This window comes from Trichomonas vaginalis, chromosome IV (genome assembly GCF_026262505.1).
Source record: "Trichomonas vaginalis G3 chromosome IV, whole genome shotgun sequence".
Lineage (NCBI taxonomy): Eukaryota > Parabasalia > Trichomonadida > Trichomonadidae > Trichomonas > Trichomonas vaginalis.
Genome location: NC_067206.1, coordinates 22,587,870 through 22,600,962, shown reverse-complemented (window position 1 = coordinate 22,600,962; position 13,093 = coordinate 22,587,870). Strand labels below are relative to the sequence as shown.

General features: G+C 36.0%; 10 protein-coding genes across 10 annotated transcripts, besides 1 other annotated feature; 2 read left to right on the top strand and 8 right to left on the bottom strand.

The window, feature by feature from the left end:
* Positions 1-9,876: part of a mobile genetic element that runs on past the window's edge.
* On the bottom strand, positions 1,216-1,944 carry TVAGG3_0148620 (organellar and viral DNA polymerase type B; the record flags this gene model as incomplete). Its single annotated transcript, XM_051224552.1, has 1 exon — positions 1,216-1,944. The coding sequence occupies one exon, from the start codon at positions 1,942-1,944 to the stop codon at positions 1,216-1,218; it is 729 nt and encodes a 242-aa protein (XP_051109538.1).
* TVAGG3_0148610 (uncharacterized protein) lies at positions 3,842-4,702 on the bottom strand (the record flags this gene model as incomplete). The annotated part of the gene is made up of 1 exon (XM_051224551.1): positions 3,842-4,702. One exon carries the CDS (start codon positions 4,700-4,702, stop codon positions 3,842-3,844), a length of 861 nt encoding a protein of 286 aa, XP_051109537.1.
* Positions 5,095-6,878, bottom strand: TVAGG3_0148600 (DNA/RNA polymerases family; the record flags this gene model as incomplete). The annotated part of the gene is made up of 1 exon (XM_051224550.1): positions 5,095-6,878. A coding segment is annotated over one exon (1,784 nt), but the record flags the coding sequence as incomplete, so codon positions are not given.
* Positions 6,926-7,510, bottom strand: TVAGG3_0148590 (phage tail repeat-like family; the record flags this gene model as incomplete). Its single annotated transcript, XM_051224549.1, has 1 exon — positions 6,926-7,510. The coding sequence occupies one exon, from the start codon at positions 7,508-7,510 to the stop codon at positions 6,926-6,928; it is 585 nt and encodes a 194-aa protein (XP_051109535.1).
* On the bottom strand, positions 7,530-7,682 carry TVAGG3_0148580 (uncharacterized protein; the record flags this gene model as incomplete). The annotated part of the gene is made up of 1 exon (XM_051224548.1): positions 7,530-7,682. One exon carries the CDS (start codon positions 7,680-7,682, stop codon positions 7,530-7,532), a length of 153 nt encoding a protein of 50 aa, XP_051109534.1.
* On the bottom strand, positions 7,702-8,103 carry TVAGG3_0148570 (uncharacterized protein; the record flags this gene model as incomplete). Its single annotated transcript, XM_051224547.1, has 1 exon — positions 7,702-8,103. The coding sequence occupies one exon, from the start codon at positions 8,101-8,103 to the stop codon at positions 7,702-7,704; it is 402 nt and encodes a 133-aa protein (XP_051109533.1).
* Positions 8,120-8,996, top strand: TVAGG3_0148560 (uncharacterized protein; the record flags this gene model as incomplete). The annotated part of the gene is made up of 1 exon (XM_051224546.1): positions 8,120-8,996. A coding segment is annotated over one exon (877 nt), but the record flags the coding sequence as incomplete, so codon positions are not given.
* A 590-nt stretch (positions 9,877-10,466) lies between the features above and the next one.
* Positions 10,467-11,315, top strand: TVAGG3_0148540 (uncharacterized protein; the record flags this gene model as incomplete). The annotated part of the gene is made up of 1 exon (XM_001304077.1): positions 10,467-11,315. One exon carries the CDS (start codon positions 10,467-10,469, stop codon positions 11,313-11,315), a length of 849 nt encoding a protein of 282 aa, XP_001304078.1.
* Positions 11,316-11,319: 4 nt separating this feature from the next.
* TVAGG3_0148530 (serine threonine-protein phosphatase family) lies at positions 11,320-11,562 on the bottom strand (the record flags this gene model as incomplete). The annotated part of the gene is made up of 1 exon (XM_001304078.1): positions 11,320-11,562. The coding sequence occupies one exon, from the start codon at positions 11,560-11,562 to the stop codon at positions 11,320-11,322; it is 243 nt and encodes an 80-aa protein (XP_001304079.1).
* Positions 11,563-11,580: 18 nt separating this feature from the next.
* On the bottom strand, positions 11,581-11,943 carry TVAGG3_0148520 (uncharacterized protein; the record flags this gene model as incomplete). The annotated part of the gene is made up of 1 exon (XM_001304079.1): positions 11,581-11,943. One exon carries the CDS (start codon positions 11,941-11,943, stop codon positions 11,581-11,583), a length of 363 nt encoding a protein of 120 aa, XP_001304080.1.
* Between the last annotated feature and the right edge of the window lie 1,150 nt (positions 11,944-13,093).

The following is a 13,093-nucleotide window of genomic DNA, read 5'->3' as shown; positions in this document are numbered from 1 at the left end:
GTCTATAAGATATGCTCTTGTTCCATGAAATGCTACTGATATCATAAGCTCAGGATTTCTTGTCAAAATTTTCTGACTAGAAGCAATTCTAACCCAGTCGTGGGATGTTTTCTTTTCAGATAGTGTTAAAATGTCTGACAAAGAATATTTGTTGTATTTCTTTGAGTATCTTACGTTTAAATCACCAATTCTAACCACTTTGGTCTCATTGTCTATCTTTTTAACTGTTTCAAACTCAATGTTTGTCATTTCCTGTTCTTACATACAAAATAAAAAAAAATATTTTAAAAAAACTAGCGTTATTTTATTTTGTATAAAAGATACAGTTATATCATGAAATTTGGTCATTTTTTTACGATTTTCATGTGTTTTAGGCGTTCCTCGGTTTTCCGCGGGTCGCAATTTTTTACGATTTTCATGAGTTTTTTCACTGTTTTCATAGAGTTTTGGCGACCAGGGTTTTTCTCCCACTCGCAATTTTTTACGATTTTCATAAGCGTTTTACATGGTAAACGTCATTTTTTTTACGAAGTGCAAAAGTTCTCTTCGTCAAAAAAACAGTTATTTCATAAGTTTTTTTCACTGTTTTCGTACGGAATCTCTATCCTCGGTTTTTCGAGGGTAGCAAACATATGAGGAAATTCATGAAATTTGGTCATTTTTTTCAGCAAAAATATATTTTAGGTGGAACCAGGTCACCAGGTCACCAGGTCAAATGAACTTCTCTGAAAAAGTGTGACAACATGACATTTTGACAACAACACAGGAAATAGATTTCTTCGTAAATGTTTTGTCAAGATTTCATCGTCAATGAGCGTAAATCAGACAAAAATGAGTTTTGGTTGAAAAAACAGGTGGAGCCAAAAATGGCTCGACCTCAAAACAAGCATTTTGTGAAGAATATACCAACCCGCGGAATTCCGGCGGTTGCTTTTTTTATACAAAATTCAAGAGTTTTGCGTGTTTTCTACGATGTTGTCAAAATGTCATGTTGTCAAGATTTCATCGTCAATGAGTGTAAATCAGACAAAAATATATTTTAGGTGAAGAGGTGAGATCTCACCTGTTTTCTCACCTCTTTTTTCACCCCATATGTCCTTACTGAAAAAGTATGTGTTCCATATGTCATTTTACTCAGAATTCAATAAAAATATATTTTAGGTGAAGAGGTGAGATCTCACCTGTTTTCTCACCTCTTTTTTCACCTCAGTTATTTTATAAGCGTTTTACATGAATTGTACGATGTATATTTGAAATCCTAAACAGTTTCGTAGCTTCTATTTCTTCTTTTAGTACATCGAATGTTTTAACAATGCCGAATGTTTCTTTATATTTCTTCTTGACATCTGAAAGAAGGAAATCGTCAGCAGTTGGATAGTTTTTGTTCAGAAATGCTAACATGTCCATTTTATCTTCTGCTGGTTTCTCTGCTTCTTTCTTTAAGTCAGCATAGTCGTTTCGCATACGTTCTATCTCTTTGACGGAGTAGTTATATTTCCTCATTGCTGCTTTACATTTAGAACATTGTGGGTTCATTTTTGCGTTATATTCTGAAACCTTACCTGCAAGTATGACTAAGGCGTCAATGGTTTTCTTTAACTCAAAAGTTGCGGGTTTTATCTGTTGGTTCCATACCTTACCTCTTCTATCTTCATCTCTTATCTGCCATACACATTCAGCAACTAACGAAACAAAGTTGTCGTAGGTCTTAAACTCCCCAGATTTGTATATGTCAGAGATGTTCTTATATAACATGTCGCAGTCTTTGTCCATGACTTTGTGGTTGCAATGAAATCCAAGAAACTCATAGTTTGCCTTACGTATGAACTTCTTGGTTTCAACTGAGTCAGTTGCTTTGACTTCTATTTCATCGAATTCAGGAATAGTGAGCTTTTGTTGTTGGATTTCAGGAAGTTTAGGTAGATGGTCAATAATATCCTGCATTTCATAAAGATATTCTTCATTTGTTTCATCTTTTGCAGTGCAATCTAAATCTCCTTGGAGAAGTTCTTGCTTTATCTTCTGGATTGTTGTTTCGAAAGTATATGAAGAAGGAATGAAGCTTTTCATCTCTACTAACATAGATGTTGGGTTCATGACTAACGAGTTTGGTGCTGTTGTTGCTAACATGTTCTTACAATAAAAATAAAAAATATTTTTTTAAAAAAACTAACTTTATTTTTATTTCGGGAAAATTCATGAAAATTCAACGGGTGAAAAAACAGGTGAAAAAACGGGTGAGATCTCACCTCTTCACCTAAAATATATTTTTGCCGAGTTCAGCAACAAATTCAAGAGTTTTGTGTGTTTTCTACGGTGGAGCCAAAAGTGGTTCGACCTCAAAACAAGCATTTTGTGAAGAATATACCAACCCGCGGAATTCCGGCGGTTGCTTTTTTTATACAAAATTCAAGAGTTTTGCGTGTTTTCTACGATGTTGTCAAAATGTCGTGTTGTCACACTTTTTCAGAGAAGTTCATTTGACCTAGGCACATAGGCACATAGGCACACTTCAGTTCTTCACCTAAAATATATTTTTGTCGAAAAAAATGGTTCATTTACTCACAATATTTTTGTACAAAACGACCCCAAACTTTTAACCTCTCTTCTGCAGCTTCAAATGCTATCTTAGCGAGTTCATATTCTCTAAATTCTCTCTTTAAATCTTCTTGTTCCCATTGGTCTAGTTCGTATGGAGAATCTCTATAACCAGAACATATCTCACGTTCATGTTCTATTTGTTTTTCATGCATTTTTCTAACTTCTTGTTCGAACAAAGGTTTTGCATTCTCTACTGTATCTTCAAGTTCTTCTTCATCTAATTTCTCATGAACTTTCTTGTCTATGGAGTCCAAAATTTTTCCAACTGCTATACAATATTTTGGAGAAGCCCACATTGCTATATAGTTTACGAGTCTTGGGTCTACATACGTTCCTCTAACCTGTTTGATTTCATCCGGAATTCCTGCATGAATTTTGTATAAAAAGCAACCCGCGGAATTCCGCGGGTTGGTATATTCTTCACAAAATGCCGTATAATACTCTTCCCAGGACTTATTTTCCAACAACCTTCTAAAGTCTTTCCCAAACTGCTGACATATCTTTGTTGCATTTATATAACCATTCCTTGTCTCTACGTAAGACTTCAATACCGTTGTAAGTGCCTTTTTGTGAATGTTTGCCATTAGATTTGTTCGTGAACGTTTTTGCTTCGACTGTCATTTCAGTTCTTACAATAAAATTAAAAAATATTTTTGGGTGGCTTAACCGTCGGACATTCGTTTGTGGCTTAACCGTCGGACATCCGTTTGTGGCTTAACCTCAAAACAAGCATTTTGTGAAGAATATACCAACCGCCGGAATTCCGGCGGTTGCTTTTTTATACAAAATTCAACAGGTGAAAGAATACGATGAAGAAGTCATGACAAAACATTTACGTTCATGTTTGACAAAAACATTGACGATGAAGAAGTCTATTTCCTGGACTGTTGTCAAAATGTCATGTTGTCACACTTTTTCGGGGAGGTTCATTTGACCGAGGCACACATGGGCACATAGGCACACTTCAGTTCTTCAAAACATTGACGATGAAGTTTATTTCCTGGACTGTTGTCAAAATGTCATGTTGTCACACTTTTTCGGGGAGGTTCATTTGACCTGGTGACCTGGTGACACCTAAAAAAACATCTACCCTAAAATATTTTTTTTCTATCTTAAGGAAATTCATGAAAATTCAACGGGTGAATTTTATATAAAAAGCAACCCGCGGAATTCCGCGGGTTGGTATATTCTTCACAAAATGCTTGTTTTGAGATCTCACCATCTAACCAAAACTCATTTTTCAATACTTTTTCAATACTTTTCCGTAGTTGTATATGAAAGACAATTCGAGATAAAAGTCATAGTACAATGGAATAATATGCTGCACACCGTTTGTTGTGAACCAAACTTGAAAGTCAGAGAAACTGTTACTAGGTGGTTCGTAGAATTTAGAAGCAAAGTCATAAAAGTCCTTACCGATACATAGAAAACTGTTGTTGCTTGAACTGAAACTTGCATGACACATGACATTTTGAGGGTCAAACACGTTTCTATAAACTGTCAAATCTGCTGGTGGAAGTATAAAATTAAATGGACCATCTGGTGGTAATGGTTCGTTCTGGTTTAGTAACCGAAGAAATTGTGCCCAAGAACGTTTGTCTACTCCCCAATATAAAAACTCTGTATCTCTTGGAGGGTTAATTTCAATCTTTTGAAATGAAACTGTGGAGTTCATCTTGTTATATTCTAGTTTCAGATAGTATGTTCCATTTAGTAAAGAGTGGTATTTTTCTTGAAATTCCCAGTAGTATTTGTTTATTTGAGTTTGAAAGTCATTTAGAGTTTTTTCAAGACTTTCGTCTGAACGAATTGTAAAGATTTTCATTTCGTCAAATTTTTCTATTAGACCATCAGAACCTTTATACTGACCATGAAAATATACTGCGAACATAAACGCGTTAGTTCTATTTGAAAACAAAACTCTTCTAAATCCTATTGCCTTTGCATCTGAAGGACTTTGAAGCCAACGAATTGGATAGTCAAACCTGTATGAACGGGATGAAATTTCTTCATCTGATATAGTCCTACCGGCATTTGTGAAGATATAGTCTAACGGTTTTGTATCTGCTACTTTTGTTCTTTGTTTTTCAACCTGAAGCATTTAATATATGTAAAAATATATGGTTTTAAAAACGTTTTTATTTCATGCAATGTTTTATTTCTGTGCCGTCTTCAAGTATACCCCAATATTTCCTTTTCGATATTACATGAACTTCGGAAAATACCTTGTCTAGCTTAAAAAGGCCCATCTTTTCACCGACCATTCCCATTTCAATGAGTTTGTTGTACCCTTCTTCGTTCGTCATGAGTGCGTCAATGTTCTCATAGTATACCACAACTTTGGATTTGACTTCGGAGAAGAATTTGTTGTAGTTGTCAAGGACTGCCTTTGCGAACTGAGGGTAACACCAATGTTCGACAATAGGTTTTAATGTGGTTACTAAGCCACTTTGACCTTCGGTGAACTCGTACTTCAAAACAAAAGGAGAAAACCTTTCAACAAAGTTGTCGACCTTCTCATAATGTTTACTCTTCATCTTTTGAGGTTTCTTAATGGAATATCCCCATGTCGAATTCATAAGCAATTTGAGTGTCATTGCAAGTTTGGGGTTTGAAGCTTTCCTAATATCATACATTTGTTGTATGACTTTTCCAACTGTATAGTTCCTTCCCGGGAACTCACCATCTTCGTTTGGAATTCCAGTCGGAATATATTGGACAAACCTCATGTACGCAGCGTTAAGGTCGACATAGTATATCTTTTCGTATGAGTCGAACTTGTCGCATCCAATCGGCCCAGTTTTTGGAAATTCAAGCGAGTCTCTTATCTTCTGAGATACCTCCCCTGTTATCTCATAAACATCGTCGAAGCAACCTGTTTCATATAAAACCTTCTGACCTAACTCAGAAGCTCTCCAATACAATTTGACGTCGATTGGATGCCTCAATGGAAGTTTGTTTATAGCATCTTGAAGTTCTTGCAACCTCATTGGAAGTTCTTCTGGTTCAGGTTGGTATCCGAACAATCCAACTCCTTTTGGAACTGTGTACTTCTTTTGTGCTAGAACTTTGTCTGGAACAACTTTTGGTCTTGCTAACAATGAAAAGTTTGTTTCGTCTTTTGGTACAAAAGTTTCTGTCAGCTTGTCATCTGGAATTGGTTCCAACAAACCTTTCTCGAAAAGAATGTTAACAGCTCTGACAATGTTGCACTTACTTTTACCAAAGAATGGGTTTGTAAGACTTTCGTTCAACATGAAGTGGTTGTGGACAATTGCAATCTTCAACCATGGTAAGTCTTTGTCAACAACATAGTCGTCATGTGAAGAACCTTTCTCAGTCGGTATGTTGACTCGGATATTCACATTTGCCAACGGTGCAACTTTTGCCAGTTGACCTCTAAGAATGTACCTTGTCTTCACACATGACTCAAGATACTTCATCTTCTCATCTGTAACAAGACCAGAGTTCCTGAGGCATGTGAGAATGCAAGGTTCATTGACAATTGTTTCAATTGAATTGTAAATTCCATACCTTGTCAAGTCAATGTCAGACTTGTTTATGAACGGGAAGTATCCAGCATGTTGTCTGACTGCTTGAGGGTTAGGTTGATACCATTCGAACTTGACACTTGCAATTCCTTCAATCGCATTCAAAATATCTGAGTCGGAGTCAACCATTTGTTCTCTCTTTGTAGTCTTGAAAGCGTCAAGAAGTTGTGCGGCTGTTGTGACATTGCCATGTGCATAGTAAATGTGACCATCCAAATCTGTTATGGTCAATCTGAGATTGTGTCCTTTCTTATTTCCGTCTTGAATTGCAGCAAGTACACCCATGAAGCCTTCTTTGTTCTTTCCTTCGTCAAAGTTTACTGTAAAGGTTCGACCAGATGTAATTTTACTTCTAACTTCACGATACTTTTCATATGCATATCTTGTTCTTTCCATGGGAGCATGTGCGTCTTCACCTCTTCCCTTTTTTCTTCTCAAAGGATACAATTGTTCGTCATGTTTCCAATAGAATCTGGCAAAGCCGTCGTGTCCTTCAACTTGAGGCTCAGTAACATCGAAAGGCATGTCCATAAGACGCTCTTCTTCTAACCTCTCTAGTCTGTTTGGATAATTGGCGCGTGCTGTTTTTAAGTCCATTTCGTAGCGAAGACCAGACAATTTGTCATAGACTTTTATGGGTCTTCCCTTCCTATATTTAAAATTCTTCGAAACTCTCCAGCCATATCTTTCTAACTCTGCTTTTATTCTAGCAGACCTTCTGTCCATTCTATATGGGGGCATTTTTATAAAAATAAAAAAATATACTGTTTTCTTTACTTAACATAACCGCCCGCTACCATAAGTCTTTGACGCCAACCCATACCAGCTAATGAAGGTTGACTTGGTTTAGTTTCCAAACTAAACTTTGGTTTTGGTTTATCTTCATTTTTTGGTTTTTCTTCTTCTATCGGTTTTTCGTCACTTTTCGGTTCCTTTGACTTTAGCTCACCTGCAGGAACAGTTGTGTCGTCAACATCTTCATAAATATCATATGCCATTTGTTTTTGTTTTCCTTTCAACTTTTTGTGTTTGTTGTAAAGTTTAGAATATTTCGACTCTAAGTCAATGAGATGTTCTATAATGAACTGTTGGTCAGTGAAGTAAACTTTTCCATCTGTTGTCTCGAAAGCTCCTTCAGACTTCAATATTTTATTTGTGAGAGTCTGTTTCTTTTTTGAGATACTAGCCGTTCCATTTTTATGAAAAGTGACTTTGTAGTTGGGGTTTGTATTTCCAGACCTGGCACTTTCTATTATTGAATTTTTCTCTTCATCTGTAAGTTCTTTGACAGGTTTTGACAATGGTTCTGAACTTTTTGTTTGTGGTGTCAAATCTACCGTTTCAACTTCTTCGGTCATTTCATCTCAGTAAAAAATTTTAGTTTGGTTTGTTTTCAACTGGTTGTTGAGGTTTTTTAAGTCGGTCTAAAACTTCCTGAGGTATAGGAAGAACTTGACAAACACGTTGTGTAACTGCTGGAAGCCGACAAATCCATCTTGAACCCATTTGTCTCAATGCTGTATTGTTCATTTCATCTCAGTAAAAAATTTTACATTCCCCACGTTTGAGGCGGTTGAGGTTGGTTGTTGTTTACCCACTGTTGTGCATGGTTATATCCTCTGTTAAAGAATCTTTCACCTTGGTCCATATAGTGTCCTGCTTGGTTATAGTAGTCATTTGCTTTGTTATAGTAGTTTCCTGCTTGTCTTCCTACATTGTCCATCCATCCTTGAACTTTTCCTCTTGTTTCAGGATTTGGAATAAGATTTGCTGCATCTCGTGCTACATCCCAACCTTTCTGTACAGTTTGTATAATAGGTTGTGCTTTCTCTTTCAGTATACCTAATGTACTCAAAATCTTCCTTCCAACTCCAAATACACCTCTGGCTATTGTTCCCACTGCGGGTAAAAATCTAGATGCGACTCCTGCTAATGCGCCAAATAAACCCATTTCTTATAGGATAAAAATGACGAATCCAAACAAGGACCCCTATGTTTCTAAAGCGACAAAGAAAGCACTCATGGTAAAAATCTTTAGTTCAACACCAAATGCTTGGTTTATGGATATCTTGGAAAACATTCCGAGAGTTAGAACAGATGGACCACCATACTGGCTAATATTTGTCGGTCAGAACACAAGATACTGTGAAGCCATACCATTATGGTCCAAAAATATTTTAGATGTGAAAACTGCTTTGACAATATTCGTTGACAAATACCATCCAACAAAACTGACATCTGACTGTGAAAGTTCTTTCAAATCAGATGATGTAAAGAACTATCTGCGTTCAAAAAATGTAAACCAATATTTCATTGTCGACCAAAACCATTCTGCTCTTGGTGTCATTGACGGTTGTATAAAAATGTTAAGAGACTTAAACCAACCACAAGGTGGTGAAGCAAATGAAATGTCATATGACGACAAGTATAGACACTTCTCCATGGCAAAGATGAGACAAGTTTTAAATATTTACAATAGCCGTAAACAAAAAGGTTTGGGAAACCACTCCCCCGAAGAAATGAAAAACAACCCTGACTTAGAGAAAGACTATATATTTAATAATTTAGTCAAAAGAGACAAACAAGAAAGAATGCCGGGCTTCAAACTTCAGAAAGGAGACAAAGTAAAAATAGAAATACCCAAACGCGACCCATATGAAAATACTATTGACTATGACAACAATGGGAACCCGACAGGTACTCACATTCGTGTTCGTAAAAATAGAAGAAAGTATACAAGAGAATATTATGAAGTTTTAGGCAAACATGGCAAAATGTACAGACTGCAAGCAGAAGATAAAACGACTATTGTCAGACCTCGTTTCAAACCTGTCAAAGTTCAAGGTGGTATACTTTCAAAGACAGTTCCTAACAAATATAAGACAACTCCTGACGAATATGCTAAAGAAGTTGAAAATGACGACTAAGCATTTCTATACCATGCGTAAACTGTCATGTAAGGTGGCATGTAGTCTTTACTTTGTCCCGTTGTTTGCGTATACCCTGAAACGCGATGTGTATGGTTTCCATCTCCCTGTGTGCTACCCCAGAAACAATTTATAGCAAACTGAACGTCGTCTTTAACATCATATCCTTTACCTTTTTTCATTGCTGACCAATCCCAAAATCTATGCTTATGCCAACCTGCTTGAGATGTACTTAAATCTATGTAGTGACTGTGTGCAGGTAAATTTTCACCCGAAATCGTTTTACTTCCACCTGTTTCCTTTGAAGAGTTTGCACAATACAAAAACCTGTCGACTATTTGAGTCCAAGTTCCAAAACCAAGTACTACTTCTGGTCTGGTAGAGTTCATTGACGTATAAATAGAGCCAACCGGGTAAATGGTTTGAAGTATTTCTGTCTTTAATGTTTGAAGCTCTGTTTTGTCTGCTTTCTTATCTAACATTGTTGGTAGTTCATATGCTTCAAAGTTTCTGGCATGATCTTCGATATTCCTGCAACTGTTAACTAAATTGTTAAGAGTATCTTTTACACTAGTGCTTGGATTCTCTGAAGGTGCACTTGAACCAAGGTCAAAGTTCAATACTATGTCGTCTGCTGTAAAAGTTGTAAAACTTGTATGTGTATGTCCAACGTCACTTTTCCTGTTTAAGGTTTCTTGTAAGTTTGTAATATTTGCAATGGTATGTGTATGTCCAACGTCACTTTTCCTGTTTAAGGTTTCTTGTAAGTTTGTAATATCAGATATAGAATGTGTATGCTGTTTTTGTGGGTATGTTCCTTCTGTCCATTTGAAAATATATTCTTTTGTTGCATTTACATATCCAACTATCCATGTCGAGTCTGCTTTTGTATTCCTTAACTCTGTAACACCTTTCTCAAGCTCTTTCAACTGTTGTCCATCTTCCATTAAAGCTTTGTCATGACTTGAAACCGTTTGTGCCAACATATCTACAGTTTCTTTGTCAGCTTTCTTTTCAACATCCTCTTTCGTTGCATATGTTGCATCTGCTCTGTCATGTTCTTCTTGAACTTTTTCAATGACATACTCTTTGTCAGCTTTGTTGTCAACATCTGCTTTCAAAAGAAGTTCTTTTATAGGTTTCTCGTTTAAGGTTCCTTTTGTTGGATTTATACAAACAGTATGGTTCTTGTTGTCTTGAAACAGAAACTCATCTGTCATTGGGTTTAATGTCAGTTTTAAGCTTCTTCTTTCAATGACTCAGATATCTTAGAATAGTTTGAAAAGTTTGTTGTGTTCTTATTTAGAGCTTGTATAATGAGTTGTCGGTTGTGTTGTATTTCTCTCATAGACGCTGTTTCATTTGACATTTTTATTCTAGATAAAATATGCTTCCAATAGAAAAGGAAACTTCTAGAGTTGCTACAACTAAACCATTAGATGAACTTTTTACGAATGTCGGTCAAAAGTTTGAGACAGAGACCGTAAAGCATGAAGGCTATCGTTTTGACTACCCGTTAAGATGGCTAAGAGACCCATCCGTCACAAAAGCTATTGGCTTTCGTAGAATGAAGTTCATTTCAGAAGCCATACATGGTTTCCCATTTACGGTCGGTTTTGAAGTTCGATACTATAACAAAGAAAAACGTACGTATGAGAAATTTGAACAGGGAAAACTTTTACAAGTGAATTTGCTTGTAAACTTAGAAACAACTCTTCAAGCTTTTCAAGAAAAAATAAACGATATCTATCTCGAATATGCAAACCAGTTTAACATTGACGAAGGAGAGTACCATCTCGATATTATATATGACAGGAAAAATGCAACTGTTAAAATCAATAGAATAGAAGACCTTGGAGAAAACGTTTATATTTCTACAAAATATAACAACTTGGCATGGTATAGATTTTTGAGGATGTTAAATCAGCCTGCAGCATATCCAGTACACCCGGACTTTTATGAAGTCGAAAACCCTAATGGAACATATGAAAATGTTTTCGACTCAGATGCTATTATAGTTCATGCTTCATTTTCTGGTGCACAAAACTCTTTTTTATGCTTGGCAAATGACTTTTACGAAAAACCTACAAAGCTATATGAACCACCGAGTGGAAGTATTTCAGACTTTCAAGTATGGTTTACTACAGATGGAAGAAAGAGAATAATTCCATTATACCATGCGTTTTACTTAGAACTTAGTTTCATATACAACTACTATCGAACGGTAAAAATATAATTTTTTAATACGGTTGAGGTGTTGGATTTGGTTGCCAACTAGACTGTGGTGCAGGTTCAGGCTGTTGTATAACAGGAGCTTGTTCTTCTGGTTCAGGGTCTTTAGGTATAATACCAACGAACTGACCTACTCTTTTACCAATATTTTTGACACCGTTCCAAATTCCTCTTCCGACAGATTTTATTCCATTCCATATACCTCTTCCAACATTTCGAAAGAAGTTTCCTATTCTTCCAAAGAAACCCATTTTACTATATGTAAAAATCTAATGTCCGCCTAGTCTCTTACGTTTCCTGTTGAGTTCCATAGCATTCTTTAACTGGAGCTCATACATTCTATTTCTCCTCTGGTAGAAAACATACTCTGGGTCAACTCCTGTGTTCGCGTCATCTGCATAGAGTTGTTTATATCCCACTTCAGGGTTTGTATAAAACTCTTTCCATCTCATATTTGCATACCATGGTGGCAAACCTAACGCAGCGTCATTTGACATGGCAGTTTGCATTTGTACATCTGTTGGCACTTGACCATAGTTTGCCATTGCAGTTTGTATTCTAACTTCATTTGGAATATTCTCTGGGTTTGGTTGTCCAGGTTGCTGTGTATTCGCTAAGTTCTGTGCGTCCATTTAATATTAGATAAAAATATCTCTTACGAGTACATATACTGAACATTTGCAGGCATCGGTTCATCTTCATATTCTCTGTACTTTTCTGCCACGTCAAAGAAATAGATGACACAATGGAAAAAACCTAAAACAAGTAGTCCTATTTCAAACCACATTTACTTACCAATAAAATTTCTTTGTTATGACACTTTTTCCGGTTTATAGGACCTCTCTCATATTCTATCTTGTCATATCTAAACTCATAGTCATGTATGTCCTCTAACCATCTCATAACGGTTTCCAAACCACTTTTATCGGATGTAAAGTAAAAGCATGGATGGTTATGTAAAACGTCTAAAGTTTCTAAAGAGTCTCTCAAAGTCCAGTCTACTTGGTATTGAAAATCGCATGTGTTATAGAACGGCGGGTCCACTATAAAGAAAACATTTTCCTTGTCTTTAAATTTTTCATACAACTCTGTCCAATGACATCTCACAAACTCTATACCCTCAATATATTTTTCTATGTCCTCTTTGAAAACCTTTGTATAGTTAAGATATAAAACGTTTGACATAAGTGTTTCAATGTCATGAACTCTTATAGAACCACTATATAATAGTCTAGAAGATATACTATCCCAGTCAATATATTCTGCTTTTTTCAAAACCTCTCTCACAATATCTTTCTTATCTAATGGTATACTTTCCATCTTACCTATAGGTATCTTTTCTTTCAACTCACTCAATATTTTGTTTGTGTCTGGTATATGTTTGAGACGGTTCATATAGTTGTCGAAGTCATTGCATATAATCTTTGAGTCAGGAAATATTGTATGGCACAGATGGGATATATAGAAACTTCCACCGAACAAATCTACAAATGTTAGACCATTCGGTAGTTTCTTAAGTTCTCTCAATAGAATATCTTTACATCTACTCTTATTTCCAAAGAAGGGTAACGGTGGTTTTGTAAAATTCATTTTATATATATAATAAAACTGTTTTTACCTGAAAAGTGACAGAAAACTGACTGGGGCTAGAGGGCACGAAGTGCCTGGAAGCCCCACTACCTTTTTTTTTTTTTAATTCAGATAAACAATGAACTTGAAGGAATGTAAAGAATGATTTGTCCTCCCAAAATCTTTATGGCAAGCACTGTTATGGAAAAAATC